Below are 17,474 nucleotides of genomic sequence, written 5' to 3'. Positions count from 1 at the left end.
CTTGTTTGGATGAGCGCATCTCCAATAACATTCAAGAAGCTTGACACATCAGGACAAAGCAGCCTGCATGATCATGACCCCATGTACCACCTGAAACATTCACTCCTTTCACCACTGGTGCAAAGTGGCAGCAGTGGGTACCATACACAAGATGCACTGCAGTAACTTGTCAAGCCTACTTTGAGAGCACCTTCCAAAGCTGCGAGCTCTACTGCCAAGGAGGACTAAGGCAGCAGACAGATGGGAACACCAGAACCTGCAAATATCTGTCCAAGCCATCCTGACTTGGAGTTATATCTCCTTCACTGTCGTTGGACCAAAATCCTGAAAGTCCACCCTTGACAGCACTGTAGTGTACCTACACCACATGAGGCTGCAGCAGTTCATGAAGGTGGCTCACCACCACCTTCTAAGAGGCAATTAGGGATGGGCAGTAAATGCTGGTCTTACCAGTGACACTCTCAACCCATGACCAAACAATTAAAAAAACATCACTATAAATGCCAGTTCACTTTCAGGCCAATATTATTTGGATGATTTGACTGGTGCAGTGTTCAATAGTTGGTGTCTAATGGGCTGCTGTTCTGGTAACTTCTTTCAAAAAAGCAAAAGCCAGCATTCATTTGTCAATCTTCACCACGTGCGTCTTATCCAGTTCTATATGACCATAAGCCTCCAACATTGATAGTGTAGTTTGCTGCTTTATTACATGATAACCAACTGTAGATCTACAGCTGATACTCTGAAGCTTAGCAGGCAGAGAAATCATTTGTATAATACTGAAAGCCTTAATTTTACATGTGTTTGAAGGTTAGATTATGTCACTTGTTATTTCAGTTAGCAACAATAATGGAAAGCAAAGGTCGAGTTTATCAATGACCTGTAATTGTAATCCTATTTGGAAAGCTAATGAGCAATTGGCTTCTCATTTAAATGGCAACAGGGGAGGATATAGGAGTGGGCATTCTTAAGCATTTCAATTCTCTGACGATTTCGAAATTCAGTTTTTTGACCCATAATATAACTTGCCACAATATGGCCCACCTCAAATATTTTACAAACCCCCTTTGCAGCAATGTTTTATAAAGTTGTCCTTGGAATATAGGAGTAGAACGTGGTGATGGGCTATCATCTTGAATTTCTTAGTGACTTAACTACTAGGCCACTTCAGATGGCATCCAGTGTCACATATAGACTGGACCAGGTAGCAGTTCCTCCCTGAAGGGAGCCAGTTGGATTTTTATTAAAAAATTGCAGCTTCCTTAGTCGTTTTTACCAAAAATGCTGCATTCAACTCACGATCTCTCTCTTTGTTAATGGTACCATAACCACTACACTATCTCATTTCTGTTAACCCAATATGTTATAAAACATATGTTAGATAACATTTATTTGAACATGATTATTTGCAAGATCTGCTTGCATGTCAACGTTTTACAGTCAGTGGTTAGTTCCATATCCATCATTATACCCAAATTATTTATGTACAATTTCAGAAAGATTTTTTATTTCTCTCCCTTTAAAACGCTCCTTCAAATCTACCTCTTTGACCAAGTTTTTGATCATCTGTCTTAAATCTCCTTTAAGATGCTCCTTAAGTGGCTCGGTGTCAAATTTTCTTTGATAACACTCCTGGGAAGTGCCTCAAGAAGTTATATGATATTAAAGATGCTATGCAAAAGCAAGTTGTTACTGCATAATGCAACAGCAAGTAGATGAGAGCAAGGATTTAAGCAATCTATCTTTTTTTGGCTTAATTGACTCATCTTTGCATGCTATGGAATTAAACAGGTGCATCCTATTTATTGCACTTTGGAGCGCTACCAATATCTAAATCCTGATTTGCAAGTACAAAGTTACGAAAAGCATTTGTTAACAGTCATTATTACTTAATTTGAACGCAACCTGATAAAAGTAACAACAATCTTTACTGCACTGAGTAGCCAACTTTACAATGATTTGCTGGGTAAATGTAGCACTTAGAATTCTATATCAAAGGCATGTGGAAGAACTGACTCCCTGTAATATGAAGAGGATGTTTTTTTCTGACTGGACTCCTTTGTGAGAACGGAAGACCTGAGGCCATGTATTATATATTACAAACAGAAATTGCAGCAGGTGCAATACCTGAAGGGAACTTCCATATAGAGATGCAGTCATTAACCAAATTATAACTCTGGATGAAGAAAGGCAGCTTGTGCATTAAGTTTGCTGTTCCACCTCCTGTTTTGGACGCATGTTCTCCTGGCATATATATGTTTCAATTTGTTGTTTGGGCCAGCTTCAGGTCCCGAAAGAAGAAGAAAACAATGCATCGTCAGAAACCTACGCAATCCCCAATTTATTTTTATATTTTATGGGTTAATTTAGAATTAAGAACTTAAAGTTAACAGGAAATCTACCTTGTTGAAACAGAAAACATTTTTAAAAATTGGCTTAAAACAGCACAACACATTAGTGCATAAATGCGCAATATCAAGACAGCTAGAATTTTGTCACTAATGGTAGGTGTGCTGTGTGCTCTAGGTACCAGAAGAATCGTAAACCTTGATAATCATGTTGGACCATGTAAAATTTGGAAGGAGAGAAGTGGTCCATTAATTGTCCCTATGCTAGTCCTCACACAGCGTCAGTGTGTAATTTCCCACTTTAAAGCACAGAGATATCCCCAGTTCCTCTAACCTTCTGAAGTGATTGGCCACAACACCCACAAGCTCGCCGATGCGGTTCTCATTGGCTGGCTGCATTTTATCAAGGCACACAATGAGGTCTTTATTATCCTTGGTGTGGAACACAACAAGCTGATCCTTTCCTGTTGATACGCTCACTCCAGTAACCTGCAGAATAGAGGGGAAAATAAAACACTGTCATTATGTGTATCATTCTGTGCTGAGCCAAAAGCTTGGCACTATATCAGAACTTTACAATTCATTATAAGATTTTACCACACAGAGGTCTGACTAGTGTCCGTGTTAGCTCTCTAAAACAACTATCCATGTACCCGCTATTCCCTTGCCATGTCACCAACAGAATCACAGAATATTACATGATTTCCCTTTTAAAAATCTCTAAACCTTTACCAGGAATCATAATTTATCTGCCAATTTGAATAGTACAGCAGATGCTGGAGCCATGATGGCTGGGGAATTATTGTACTGATGCAAATATAGGTTACAGTGAGCCCTCCTCCAGGGGGAAAAAAGAAACCTACACAAAATCTGCACCTCCAATGTAAGCTTTTACTTTGTATTCAGAAAAAGTGCGACCTTTATACAAGTTAATATGGTAATAAAGACTGGCAGAATAATCAAGGTAAATTACCAAAACAAACTGAGATAATAGTGTTGCTGTCTACCAACATTAGCTGCTCCAAAACTAATCACAAGGAGATGCGGGGGAAACTTGGCAATAGCCTGGTTACTCAGCACATGGGCAGGGAAGGTTACAGACTCACACACGTGTCCCAGAGGTTGCCGCATTAGCACATCATGTCTCCACGGCAATGAATTCAACTAACGAAGAAATGGAGGAGTTACATATCACGAAAGAGGAAGTTAGTAGTTATATACTGTACTAACATAGTTTTGTGATTGGAAATTAATAGGGACTTCTGACATGGAAATTTTTTAAATCCTCTTTATGAAGGTATAAAATAATGTATTGACTTATCTATTTGAACTTCTTGTTGCTTTTGATTTTGTTACTTTATGATCTTTTTCAGGGATAGTTATTGACAGCAGAACTATGATTTTAGGTATCACGGCGCATCTTGTGATTGTTGAAAGCAGCACAGTGTAAGTGTCATCACACTGTTGCTATTGTAGAAAGTGTTGCTAATGCTTTTACGGTGAATATTAGATTATTAAAATCCAAAAGTTTGATGTCAGCTAAACAGACATTAATCCAGTTTCTCTCTCTTCAGGTGCTATGTCCTGACAGGGTGCTGGTAACCATGCACTTCCATGTTAATCTTGCGCTAGAGGTGTGGATCATCTTCGTTGGTGGTATATTCATGCAGTTTGCAAGGCTTTTAGAAAGGCTGTTCTTTGTCTACTGTGATCTCTTTTACCATCAATCTTTCCCATCATTATCAGACTTTCTAAGTCATGAGTTCTTATTACATGCCCAAGAAATCCGACTGTCTCTTCCTGATCTTGGTCAGCAGAGTTCTTTTGGTCTCAGATTTTACTAGCACTTCTTCATTGGCAGTGTGACTTGTGAAAGGTATCCTCGTTATTCACATCAAAAACTGCAACTCTGCAGCCTTAATTCTCTGCATTGCTTCACTGATTGCCTAACATTCGCTTTTGTGTCAAAATTGGTGTGGGGTAGCATTCCAGGATTCTCAGCCTTGTTTTCATGGCTAATTTTGCGTTGATTGTGATCTTTTTCCTTTTTTTTGAAATGCATCTTTGGCCATTCAAATCCTTTGTCTTATTTCTTGGTCCCACTTTCTGTCCAATGTTAACATACTTCCTGGGTATCAAAATTTATCGACTTGTTTGATCTTTTCACTTTTCATTGTGATTTTGCATTCTGGTATGATTTTCTTTTTTGACACAATTTATGCTCAGCTCTTTATTTTCACTTTCATTCACTACTCTGTCCAAAATCCTTTGCAGTTTCTCTTCAGATTTGGCAATAAGAGCAATATCATTGGCATATTTTATATTATTAAGGGTTGTAGCCTCCAACTAATAATCCAGGAAGGTCTTCAACCTCTCCACTATACAAATTGAATAAATCTAGGAAGAAAACACCCCTATCTGACCCCTCTTTGAATCCAGTTCAAAATTTTAAATTGGGCTTTCTTATAATAGTGATTGAATTTCAAGAGGTACCACACCTGTTTCAAAAGAAATCAGGTGTCCATCCATCTACAAACTGTCAGAATATAAATAAAATCATGCAGGTTTTGTTTTGAAAGAGTCATCTCCAAGCTGAAGCACAAGGTGAAGCAGATCTCCTTATCTTAACACACACACCTGCCATTCAGAATATTGTCCATTTTTACTGATTCAATCACAAGACATTAATTTACTGGTCTGCTAAGCTAAAAAACCAAAAAGACATGTGCTGAAGGACCATGCATTTTTCAGTTACTGCAGATTCAAAAAAATAGATAAGCCCAGAGTCTGAGCAGGAGATCATAAATGATCTGAGATACCCATGAAGAAAATACATTTCAGACACTTTGTGAGAAGCAGAAGACAACTTTTACTTTTGTACCATCTAACTGAACAGGAAAGATCTAAAACCTAATGTTAGATAGATTGCTTGCTGGAATGGTCAAATGAGATCCTCCTGGGCACCTTCATCTGTGACCCTGTGTTGAAAGCTCCTAATGCCCACATTGGGATCCTGTTGCACTTTGCAGATACATGATAGATTAAAGAAGCTGGGGGCTGTTCTACTTAGAGAAGGTCGAAAGGCGATTTGATAGAGGTGTTCGAAACCATGAGGGGTCTGGACAGAGTGGATACAGAGAAACTGTTCCCACCGACGGAAGGATCAAGAAGCAGAGCACACTACTTTAGGATAACAGACAAAAGAAGCAATGGCAAAATGAGGAAAATCTGTTTTTAAGCAGCGTGCAGTTATGATCTGGAACATACTGTCCAAAAGTATAGTGGAGGCAGATTCAATCGTGGTTTGCAAAAGGGACCTGGATAGTTATCAGAAGAGAAAACATTTGCAGGGATACAGGGAAAGGGTGAGGGAACTGGATTAGCTGAGTTGTTTTTGCAGAGAGCCAGCATGGATAAAAAGGACCGACTAACCTCATTCTATGAGTTGTTTCACTGCGGTTCCGGTAACACTGCAGCAAGATGACAGTCAATGCTGGACACTGTTGTTTCTCATTGGCCTCTGAGGCCAATTCACAAGTCTCACAAAACGTGGCAGTAATGAAAACCTTACCAGCTTTGCCCCAGCCTTTGAATTTGCACCAGAAGTGGTGAGCTGACCAAACAGCAGGCGGTTTGGCAGGAACTGTTCTTCCATTCCTACTCTCTTCAATCCCAGCCCATGGGAGCATCGTTCTTGTATCTAGAGATCTTTTGATCATAGAATCTTAAACCACTTGCATTTGAAGCAGTTCAGAGAAGGTTCACTGGCTGATTCCCGGGATAAAGGAGTTGTCTTATGAGAAAAGTAGGTTCAGCCTACAGTCATTGGAGTTTAGAAGAATAAGAGGTGATCTTTTTGAAACATATAAGATTCTGAGGGGGTTTGACAGGACAGATGATGAGAGGATGTTATCCTTTGTGGGGGAATCCAGAGCTAGGAGGAATGGTTTAAGCATAAGGCATCTCCCATTTAAGACTGAGATGAGGAGGAATTTCTTCTCTCAGAGGGTCATTAATCTTTGGAATTCTCTTCTCCAGAGAGCAGTGGAGGATGGGTCATTGAATATGTTCAAGGCTGAGTTAGGCAGACTTTTGATCTACAAGGATAATGGGCGGTCGAGTAGGAAAGAGGACTTAAGGCCACAATCAAATCAGCCGAGAAATTATTGAATGGCGGAGCAGACTCAAAGAGCTGAATGGGCAGCTCCTGCTTCTATTTCTTATGCTCTTTATGACCATTGAATTACATACAAAACAATGGATAGGCGGAAGTGAGTCAGATTGGGAATAATAGATTCCTGGGATAGATTTGCATGGGGAATAATTGGCATTTGCAAAGCTATGGGCAAACAGCAGGGGATCGGTCTGATGTTCTCTCAAAGAACTGGCACAGGAATGAGGGACTGAAAGGCCTTATGAAAAGAAATAAGGTAGACAAACTATCCATTATTTAGTTTTTCTTTAAAGCTAATAAAACAAACTATAAATGAAAAAAATGAAGACTCTGCTGGCTAAAATACATTTGTTTAAATCTTAGTATCTGACCTTCAAAGCATCGCCACTTCAAAGGTTATAGTTTTAAATCAATAAATAAGCAATCTCAATCACATTCCCTCTCCCTCCACCACCACCCGCCACCCCCACAACTGGCCTCATTTATTTTTTCTCTCTCTCCTGGAGATTCAACAGCAGCTTTGTACAGAATAAAAGCAATATGGGCGCTTGCCAGATTTCTATAAAAGGAAAAGTGATGTCATTTTAATTTGTCTATTAAACTGGTTTCAGCTGTAACTGCAAGCATCTCAAGTTCAAGAGAAAGATAAATTGAAATGGGGCAATGCAACACAGGCACAGTCCAGTCACCCCATTTGAATCTGTCACTCTTTAATACATGTTAGTATACTCCACCAATATTCAGGGATCTATTAGTATTCCACTGCTCATCTTGAACACCAACCACTTATACTGTGAAGCTACAGACAGCTGGAAAGCAAATACTTTAACCCTTCCTACTTCTTCAACAGCTTCCAAAATTGTCACAAGCTTCTGGATGCTAGGTTTCTCTGAAGTGTCATAAGGCAGACTTAAGATTAATAATCAATAGCTGAATTCCTATTCATTCTAAAGTCAGAAAAATTGTAACCTAGTGAACGCTACTGAGATCTTCAAACAGTTAATTTGGATTTCACCCCATGATTCCTGCTGACCTTGGTACTGGCAGAGTGTTTTGACCTTCCCTGACAGTGATTATTGTAGAAATCCTTTAATTTAGAGAGACACATTGAGGTTTGCAAGTCAAGCAACGCGATTATTTTATGTTCACAGTGACTCTGTACCATCACACAGCAAGACATCAGCTGATGCAGTCTCCAAGGAGATCTCTATGGAAACTGGGTTACCACGGAAATGCTGATGCTGAACTATTCTGACAGTAAGATGAATTTACCAAGGATCATCCGGGTGCATATTGCTATAAAAAAATCTATCTTCAAGTGTAAAATATGCCCCTTCCAAGCAGGACGAAATGCATACAAAGATGACAAATTGAACCCCCTTTCGTAGACTATGGTGAAAGGAAGCTGATGGACCAGTTATTCAATATATTGGATTTAAATTCTGTGAGAAACAGATTAACTATTAATAATGCATCTTTATCAATAAAAATTAAATGCCATTAATAAATTAATTCAATCTAATACGTTCTGCACAATTCTTTTTGTGAAAAGAAAATGTTTATTTTACTGGTTCAATCTGCCTTTGTTGGCTTGTGTAAAGACTAAGAGAGCATTTGCAGAAAAAATTGTCCATTTTGGTAATGAGGCTGTTGGATTTCAATGTATGTTCATATGTGGGCCTTACGGTAATTCCAATTCTGAAGAAAGACTCGTTTTCACACAATTCCACTGTCTTTAGGCAGTTGCCTACTCTTTCCTGGTCTATCCCTAACCACCGAAGAAAAATTATTTGGTTCGTCTTTGTTGTATGGTCAGGTTTTCATGTTGTGAGGAGACTGGCTCTAGTGAGCTCGGTGGAAGTGTAGTTACAGGCATTTGTGCTACAGTTCATTGCACCTTGAAAAGGCAGGATGCAGGTCGTTGCCAGCAATTTCCCAAATGCAATGATAAATTATTGGGCCATCAGGTGGAGGAGGAACTGAGGGTGGGGGTCTAAGCTGGTTGCAGCTACTTCCTTGCACAGGCCTGAAGGAAGGCAAGTCACTTGATGCTGCACCTGAGCCTAATAGTGGCCAGTTATACAGTGACACTGGCAGAGCAATCACAGCAGGTTCCTGGCCTGCCTTATCAAGCAGATAACAAGGCACAATATGTACGTGGGGTGGAAAAAAAGAGAGGCAGACAGAAATAAAGAGCTTGCGTTTACATAGAGCCATTTCATTCAGACTCTATTGGTGTGTGACTTACGTTATACAAAGGAATAGTCTTCATCACTTGATACTGCTTCAGCGGATCCAATTTGTATAGGTGACGGTCAGTGATGAAAATTGCACGGTCCTCAGATTTATTAAATCGGTTTATCTGTAGCGAGATAGAGCCAAATAGTGAATAAACACCAAAACCAATCCAAGGTAAAGTTCTTAGCAGTATGTCATAATTATCCTAGCAAAACCTTATGGAATCAATACTGCAGGTTTGCAGCCAATAATAGGAGGCCTTAATTTTTCTTCAACAGGTTCAGGAGGAATGGTGATGACCCAGCTTCTGTTTTTATAACTGTGACATGGGATTATTGCATTTTCCTTTCATTTGGGAAAAGAAATTTACAAACCTTGTTTCATTGCTAACACTTACCTTCCTGTAGATTATTTTTAACCATTATAAAGTGAAGTTCTTTCATTGTGGTGTAACTGAAAAGTATTACTGGGCTCTTCCTGCTAATGAAATGTTGCTGATATTGAACTGACATCACCAATACAGGTCAGATACTAACTTGGGAACTAGCATTAGCCCAAAAAATATGACACCTAAGCTCCTCCCTGCACTCTCCTCCCCCCCGGCCACATGTTCTAGATATGATACTGAACCATACGGATCAGCAAGATCCCAGGTTTAGTCCTCTGATTTCTGAACAGTTAACTGATCTTAGACACAGCAAATCAAAGGGGAAGTAAAACAGGTATCATCCAGGCTTCTCACTCCTTATCCATATCCAGTGAAAAAGAAAGACAGACTTGTGCCTTTCGCAGCCTTTGGATATCCTAAGTACGTATGCTGCAAATTGGCTATCTTTTTATCATTCAAGGGATATGGGCCTCACTTCTGAAATGTTTGAATTCACTGTTATAAGTTAAGATTATGCACAGGAAACTGTCACATATAGAAATAAGATAACTGAGCAGATAATCCGCTCTCAGGTTTTGGATAAATATTGCCCAGCACACCAGGAAGAACTCCCGTGTTCTTCTTCAAATGATGTCATGGTATCTTTTAAACTCACCTGAGAGGGCAGGTTCCATATACTATATTATAGAACATGGTGTAACCATCAGTTGTAACATAAACTACAGTTGTGCAATTGATGAAAAACTACTGGTACGTTCAGCAATTTTGCCTTTGGGATGATACACAATCACAACCCAACAAAGCATTAACATCCACAACAACCAGGTTTCTGTCAGGAAAATCACCCCTAGCAGAATCTCCAAGATCAATATACAAGAGTGCTCCTTCAAGCTCCAGCATCTACATAAGGAAAAACAAGTTTCAAAGCAAAATGCTTTCCACTTTGAGAGCAACCATTTTGCAGCTACAAAGAAGTTTCTTGTAGACTATCACCTGATGACACAATTCTTAGCTGCCTTTGGTTTGTAGCCTGTTTATAATAATCCAGCAAACACGAGTGAGACACACCAAACAACTCTGTGTCATACATACTGGGCACATTACATGTCATATACCATCGGGTATGCTGTGGTTCAATAATACTCCATGTAACTCACTGCACAGGTAGACTGAGTTTTGAAGGAAGTTGCAACAGGCAATGTGTGTGTAATCTGTGTACCTTAGGTTTACCTACTAACCAAAACTGAAAATCATAGCATGCCTATGTGCATTCTGAAATTGCCAAGTTTAGATACACATTTGATTACTTTTGGTGGATGTGGTGGCGAAAGTGACAGGGAAATCAAACATTTTTCTTCAATACCATGTTTAGTCCACGTGAAGATGGGGTAAATTCAGTAGAAAGCTGTTACATACAACAAACTGGTAACAAAAGTACATATTAGCACCTTTCGTGTCTTTAGAACGTCCTAAGGCTTCACAGCTAATGAAGTGTAGACACTGTTGCAACATTGGGAAATTAACACACAGCAAGGGGCACAAAAAGTGATGATATAAATTATCATCTAACCTGATTTAGTGATGTTGGCTGAGGGATAAATATTGGCCAGAAAGTGGGAGAGTGACCTTGCTCTTCTTTAAATAGTGCCAATATGAGATCTTGTGCATCTACCTCATCAGACGCCTTGGTTTAACGTCTCATCTGAAAGACAACACTTCCAACCTGTGCTTCAGCGTTGGCCTATACGTGTTCAAGTTTCTGGAAAGGGGCTTGAACCCACAACCATGTGATTCAGTTGTAACAGTGTTATCAATTAGTCAAGCCTTTTTTTCAGACATTGATAAGAAAATAATTATTAAATGGAAAAGGAACTATGACTTCTCAGATATCCCCATAGTGGTGAAAGTAAAGATAGCGTAAAGTAGAACTTCAGTCTATTTGTTTAAGTGCCGTATCTTCTGGGACAGAAAGGCTGTGCTGCTGACATCATCATTGTGCGCCTGGAACACGAAGTCGGCACACGCTCCGCCTGTTGGTGCATGCGTGGTGCTGATGTAATCGTTGTGCACCTGTTAAACACTCCCCACCCACTCGCCGACTCGCTCTGAACACTTAGTTACTTCACTCGCCGCCCTGCTCACTGCCTATAGACAGCAAGGGGAGCAGGGTGGCGAGAGAGGAGGGGGCAGTGAGGGATCTGGGGCAGGGCGACTAGCAAGGCGGCAAGCAGAACAGCGATTAAATCGCAATCAGGGTCCCAGAACAACTGGTGCTTTAGGGTTCAATATTCCGCAAAGTGCAAACCTTAAGCATGGTGGAAAAAGCACATTTTATTGATGCTGCATTTGTTAAAATATCTTTACATTGCTCAATTTTGTGGATCGTCCTGCAGACAGCTATCTCTGGCATCTCTAGCAGTGACATCACAGGCACTGTGACTGCATGTCCGGTGAATGCACCTCCTGCAGTGGCAACAAACGCAGCCTTGTTTAAAATCAAAACATTAGCTGAAACAAAATTATGTCAACCACTCTTTTCAGTAGCGGTCAAAGAAAATCATTTGTTTAGGCCAAATAAACATGGATCCAGATCAACAACATACTTGTTTCATTTGAATGACTTTGAAATTGGATCCAAGATGGCTATCCAATATCGTGAGAGCTTGCTTAATGGAGTCCTCTTGCATATAGGTTTACTGGGAAGCAATATTATTTTTTATAAATGTCAGCCATGGCTCAGTGGGTAGCACTCTCACCTCAGATGTAAAAGATTGTGGGTTCAAATTCCACTCCAGAAGCTACAAATCACAATTTAGGCTGCCACTCCAGGGAGTGCTGCACTGTCAGAGGTGCTGTCTCTCAGATGAGATGTTAAACCAAGGCCCTGTCTGCTATCTCAGGTAGGTGTAAAAGATTCCTATGGTCCTATTAGAAGAAGAATAGGAATTCTTCCTGGTGTCCTGACCAATATTTATCTCTCAACCAACATTAATAAAGCAGCTTACCTGGTCATTATCACATGTGTTTATGGGACCTTACAATGTGCAACTGTGACTACACTTGAAAGGTAATTAATTGGCTGCAAAGCACTTAGCAACATTCTAAGGTTGGAAAGATCCCGTATAAATTTTTGTCTCAAGAGGAAGAAATCTTTGTTGTAAAGTGAAAAAAGTTTAAAAAAATACCTTTGAGGCTGACAAGGTAACACTAACTTTAATTAAAAACAACAACATTTAGTAAGAACGTAGAATAGGTCTAGTAATAGCATCAGCGCTCTCAGCTCAGGTACAGCTTCTTTTCACATCGACTTGCAACGCTTTCATGACCTTCAGGTTAAATGAACTTCCCCAACAGCAACACTAAGATCAAGTCTCCAATTCCCTTTCTGGCACCTCTGAATAAAAGAGTGCCCATTAATGCTGGAGAGAATGTTGTGCTGTGGACTACTGATGGGAAGAAAATTAACTTAGACTGCAAAAACTCACACCACATCATCCATAACTGATATGATTTTAGAGTGAACCATAATTATAAGACTGCTTTTACACTTATTACTTTCCGTCTTCTCCCCCAATTAGATTGTGTGATGGGAACTCGGTAAGTCTTAGTTGGGTTTGGAGCAATTACTCCATGGGCAGGATTTTTCCCATGTCGGGCGGGCTCGCCGGGAGCGATTGGGAACTTGATCGCTGCCCGTGATCGGGTCCGCACAGCCATTTTATGTGGGCGGGCCAATTAAGGCCGCCCAGCTTAATGCGCGACTCTGGCATCAGCGTGAAGGGGCGGGAGCTCAATGTCTGCTGGCTCCAATGGAGACCTGGCGGCCAATACAAAAACGGCACAGGCAGCCACGCGAAGGCTGCCATTGACTCGGAGGACCGTTGTCATGCAGAATGTCAGTGTTGAACACGGCAGGCGGGAGGGCGGGTCGGTGGGGCAGTCAGCTTCGCGGCTTTCCGATGAGTGTCTCGCTGCCCTCCGGGATATCCTTGTCCCTAGGGACGGGAGGAGGAGGCCCCTCCCCCTCCTCACCAAACATGCCTGGGACGAGGTAGGAGGGGTCATCCAGGGTCAGCTCCCACGATGTGGTGAGGCGCACATGGGCACAGTGCCGCAAGCGCTTCAATGACCTCCTGTGATCGGGAAGGGTGAGTACCGTGTTAGCATGGGTCACTTAGCACAGCTGTTAGGACCCCCGCCCCCGGACCTCAGAGTTCTTAGAGTGTGAGTGGCAACTGTCAATGAGGCAGCATCTGGGCAAGGGGGTGAGCCCTGGCTGCTTGGAATGAGTGTCTTGTGGCTCCAGGGTCACGAATCGGCTGTGCCCTGAGAGATATTCCTCAGGTGGGGTTGGCCAGGCTGCAATGGCAATGCAGGTACAGGGTGGACTAATCAATGCTCCTCTCTCCTTTCAGGAGAAGACAGCCCACAATAGCGCTGAAAGGTTGGGGACTGGTGAAGAACCACAGCCCTCCCCACCTTCTAATCTTTACCAGATACGAGCAGGAGGACTGGAGCGGGAGAGTCGCCATGTGCCTAGGTCAACCGGCTGTGGTGAGGCTGGGGTGCCACAGGAAGGTAAGAGTACAGTGCACCGAAGTCATAATGTCTGTCATAGCAACCATTCTACTGTTGTCTGTATATTGGTGTGAGCCACGAACATGGAACCCCCATTGATAATGGAAAGACCAGAGCACCCTGACCCGGATGCCAGGCATGCACAGTAACAGTGTAATGACTTGAACTAATGACATGTCCTTGTTCTTCCTTTCAGGCTCACCAGAAGCCCGTCGGAATCAGGACCCTGAAGACACGTCGCTCACCCCAGAGGACATAGACGACATAAATGCACCGATGTCATACCCTCTCAGCCAGGCAGGCACCAGCGCAGATACCAGCAGTTCAGTAGGCATTAGATTGGCACATAGTATCTCGGTGCACAGCGGTGAGGCCACTTCACACTCGCTTGAGATGCAGGTGGAGAGTGGCAGGGCGCCGGCAGCTGGAGGACTGCTGGGAACCAGGAACATGTTCAGTTGGTGGCTGATAATGTGCCTCTGGAGTCATCCCTGAGACAGCAGATGCTGGAAGTCCAGCAGGGTGTGCGGGAGGGTCTGGCGGAGATACATGAGGGGATGCATGTCAGGGTCTCCACTGTGGTGGAGCCCATGCAGAGCGTGAGCAATGCATGGACCCTCATGGCCAAGTGCACTGCATCCTCCATGGAGAGAGTGGCGACTCTCATGGAGAGGCTCATCCAGGAGCTCAATCAGGGATTCCTGGGGATGAGCTCGGACCTGCAAGCCCTCACATCGGCAATGACCTCAGGTGGTCACTGTCAGTGTGGGAGATGGATTGGGCACCCAGTATCCCAGCTCGGTGCCCATCCATCAATGGTGAGCAGAGGTCCAAAATGACCTGATGTTGGTGCACGAGCTGCATGTTGTCTCTGTGGGCTCCTCTCAGGGCGGTCCGGATGAGGGCAGCAGCTTTTCCGTTCCTCTGCCGGTGACTGTGGCATCTGATGAGGCTGCGGTGACTTGGGGGATGCCAGCCATGGCACTGGCCGCTCCCTCCCAGGTGGAGCCAGCACAGACTCCATGGCTCAGAGGATGCCCGCCAAGGTCATCAAGGCCAACAGGACAGCAGAGTGAGCAGGCTGTCTCCAACGCCAGTGTCAGCGAGGAGGGAGTACCAAAACATAGCATCTGTAAACGCAAATGTAAAGCACCTTAGGCACAACACGGGCTTATCACTGGTGATATTTCTTTGCCCCACTTTTAAGTTATTTATTAGTAGGTGTGATGGAGAACACCTTTGCACTTAATTTGTATTATGTATGCCAGGCACCACACCAGTAAATGTGTTTGCGTTCAACAAGCCTCTGGGTGCTTCATTAGTTCTGCAGGTGCAGGGTAACCCATGATGTTATGAGTGATTTGTTTGTCATTGAGCTTTATTGAAACGGCGCATAGTACATGTTGTTCACCAAGCAAATGTTCCTGACAGCTATCGAGTATGGAGCATGCAGCCCCGGCATGTGGTGGTTAGCTAATCCCTGGAGATTGCCCAGGTCGGCGTCTGCCCCCTCAGCGTTCTCCTGAACGTGCTCATCCTCAGACTCACCAATGGACTCATCGTCTGCTGCCAGAGCAGCTGCGTCAACATCATCTTCCTCCACTGCATCCCCCCTTTCTAGCACCAGATTGTGGACAGCGTAGCTTGCAACCACTATCTGTGGCACACGATCTGGGGGTTTTTGCAGTGCGCCCCCCTGAACGGTCCAGGCATCGGAAGCGCATCTTGAGAAGACTGATGGTTCTCTCTACCATCGCCCTTTTGGAGGCGTGGCTCCCATTGTATCACTGTTTGGCCTCTGTTCTTGGATGGCAGGGAGGCGTCATAAGCCATCTTTTGAGGGGATATCCTGTGTCGCTCAGCAGCCATCCATTGAGCTGGGCTGGAGCACTGAAGAGCCTCGGTGCCTGGGAGTGTCTCAGGATTTAAGCGTCATGGCAGCTGCCTGGGTACCTTGCACAGACTTGCAGAATCAGCATCCTGTGATCACACACTATCTGCACATTCATGGAGTGGAAGCCCTTCCTGCTGACGAAGGCACCAAACTCACCCGCTGACGCCTTGATGGCCACATGTGTGCAGTCGATTGCACCCTGGACGCAGTGGAACCCAGCAATCACTGCAAAACCTCTGGCTCGCTCTGCCTGGCTGGCCTCGTCCATGCGGTAGTGAATGAAAGGCAATGCACACCTGAACAGAGCATCTGTCACCAAGCTTGACACAACTGTGAACAGCTGATTGGGAGACTCCACAAAAATCACCCGACGACCCCTGTAAAAAGCACGAGACATAGAAGTTGAGGGTCACTGCGACCTTCAGTGCCACACAGTTGGAGCTGATCTCAGGCCCGAGCATTTTAACAGACGGAGGTCATGCTCTACCTTTAGAGATGGAGCCTTTTTTGGCATTGCACCTTGGACATATTGAGGTAGCTGCATTGCTGCCTGTAAACCCTGACAGCATGATAGTGGTATCTTCTATGGCCCCTTCTGCCTTGGACTTCCTGTTGGTCCTGCACCCCATGTGCCTGCACCTTTCCTCCCACAGGTGGCTCCCATAGAGGCTGAATAGGGACACCTGGCCTCCTCCCCCTTCTGGTCCTCTCTTCTTCCTCAGAGGAGGTGCCTCCAGGGGTGACCACAATCCCCATTTCCAGGGTTAAGGAAGGCTGTCTGAGACCTGGAAGACCCCAAGTGGCATGACTCCTCCTGAGTCCTGAACTGAAGTTTGTTATTTCTGTCACAGCAGCTCTGAAGCGAAATGAAGTTGTCCTGTTCACACAAGCAGGCAGCAGTAAGTTAGAATTTAAAGTATTAATAACTCACATTAGCAAGCCCACTCACCCCTCTTATCCCGCCCATGGATGAGGTTTTTGAAAATGTAGCCTACCAGCCTGCCTGTTGCGCCCATGCAACGCCCTAAAAATCACACGGGCTGCGCAAAATCAAATACAGTTGGTACCTCAAGGGCCTTAATTGGCCCATTAATTAAAGGCAGGCTGCTTCCGTCCTCATAGCCTGCCCGCCTACCGAGATATCGTGATAGTGCGTGGTGATGTTGGGACGTACGCCCGACATCATCACGTGTCATTTTACATTCCGGCGTGTTGGGCCCACTCCCACACGCCAAATTTAAAATTCTGGCCCATGTGTAGAGTTAAATTAACATTAGAAGAAAGCAAGTTTCACCAATCACTTCATTTCACTTCTGTTAATTATAGAATCACAGAATGTCACAGGACAGGAGGTCATTCAGCCCATCATAACCGTGCCAGCTCTTACACAGTGTTATCTAACTAGTCCCACTCCCCTGTACTTTCTTCACAACCCTGGCAAATGTTTACCCTTCAAGGATTTATCCAGTTCCCTTTTGAACCGACTTCCAACACTCTATCAGGCTAAAACAGGCAAGGTGATTGAAGGAATGAGATTTTTACAAATATCTTTTCACAAAAAGTACAGGAACGGCGCAATGTAGAATAGTATCATAAACTTTGGATAACAAAAGGAAATTCTTGGAGGAAAAATATAAATGCGCTTTATGATTTTAACTATTTCAGTTTTGAAATAAATGCAGGTATTAAACTTTGTATCAAAACCTGGGAAAACTGATATTCTGGTGGGATTTGGTTTTTGTTTATTCCTGTGTATACTCTTACATATCTTACTTTTATATCCTAATGAAAATTACTGATATTGTACAAGTAAAGTTTGATTCATCATCCAGCATGATCCTGTACATTACAATA

General features: G+C 43.1%; 1 protein-coding gene across 2 annotated transcripts in view; it reads right to left on the bottom strand.

The window, feature by feature from the left end:
• myo1d (myosin 1D) overlaps nt 1-17,474 on the bottom strand; it is a 593,379-nt gene that overhangs the window by 166,318 nt on the left and 409,587 nt on the right. For both annotated transcript variants that reach the window (XM_041173666.1, XM_041173667.1), the window contains 2 exons: nt 8,771-8,884; nt 2,683-2,837 (listed from right to left, as the gene is read on the bottom strand). In XM_041173666.1, the coding sequence (XP_041029600.1) occupies nt 2,683-2,837; nt 8,771-8,884 (269 nt within the window). The remainder of the gene's footprint in view (nt 1-2,682; nt 2,838-8,770; nt 8,885-17,474) is intronic.

The sequence above is a fragment of the Carcharodon carcharias genome, chromosome 23, assembly GCF_017639515.1.
Source record: "Carcharodon carcharias isolate sCarCar2 chromosome 23, sCarCar2.pri, whole genome shotgun sequence".
Taxonomy (NCBI): domain Eukaryota; kingdom Metazoa; phylum Chordata; class Chondrichthyes; order Lamniformes; family Lamnidae; genus Carcharodon; species Carcharodon carcharias.
The sequence above is the reverse complement of the archived record's forward strand: the minus strand, read 5'-3'. Positions and strand labels throughout refer to the sequence as shown.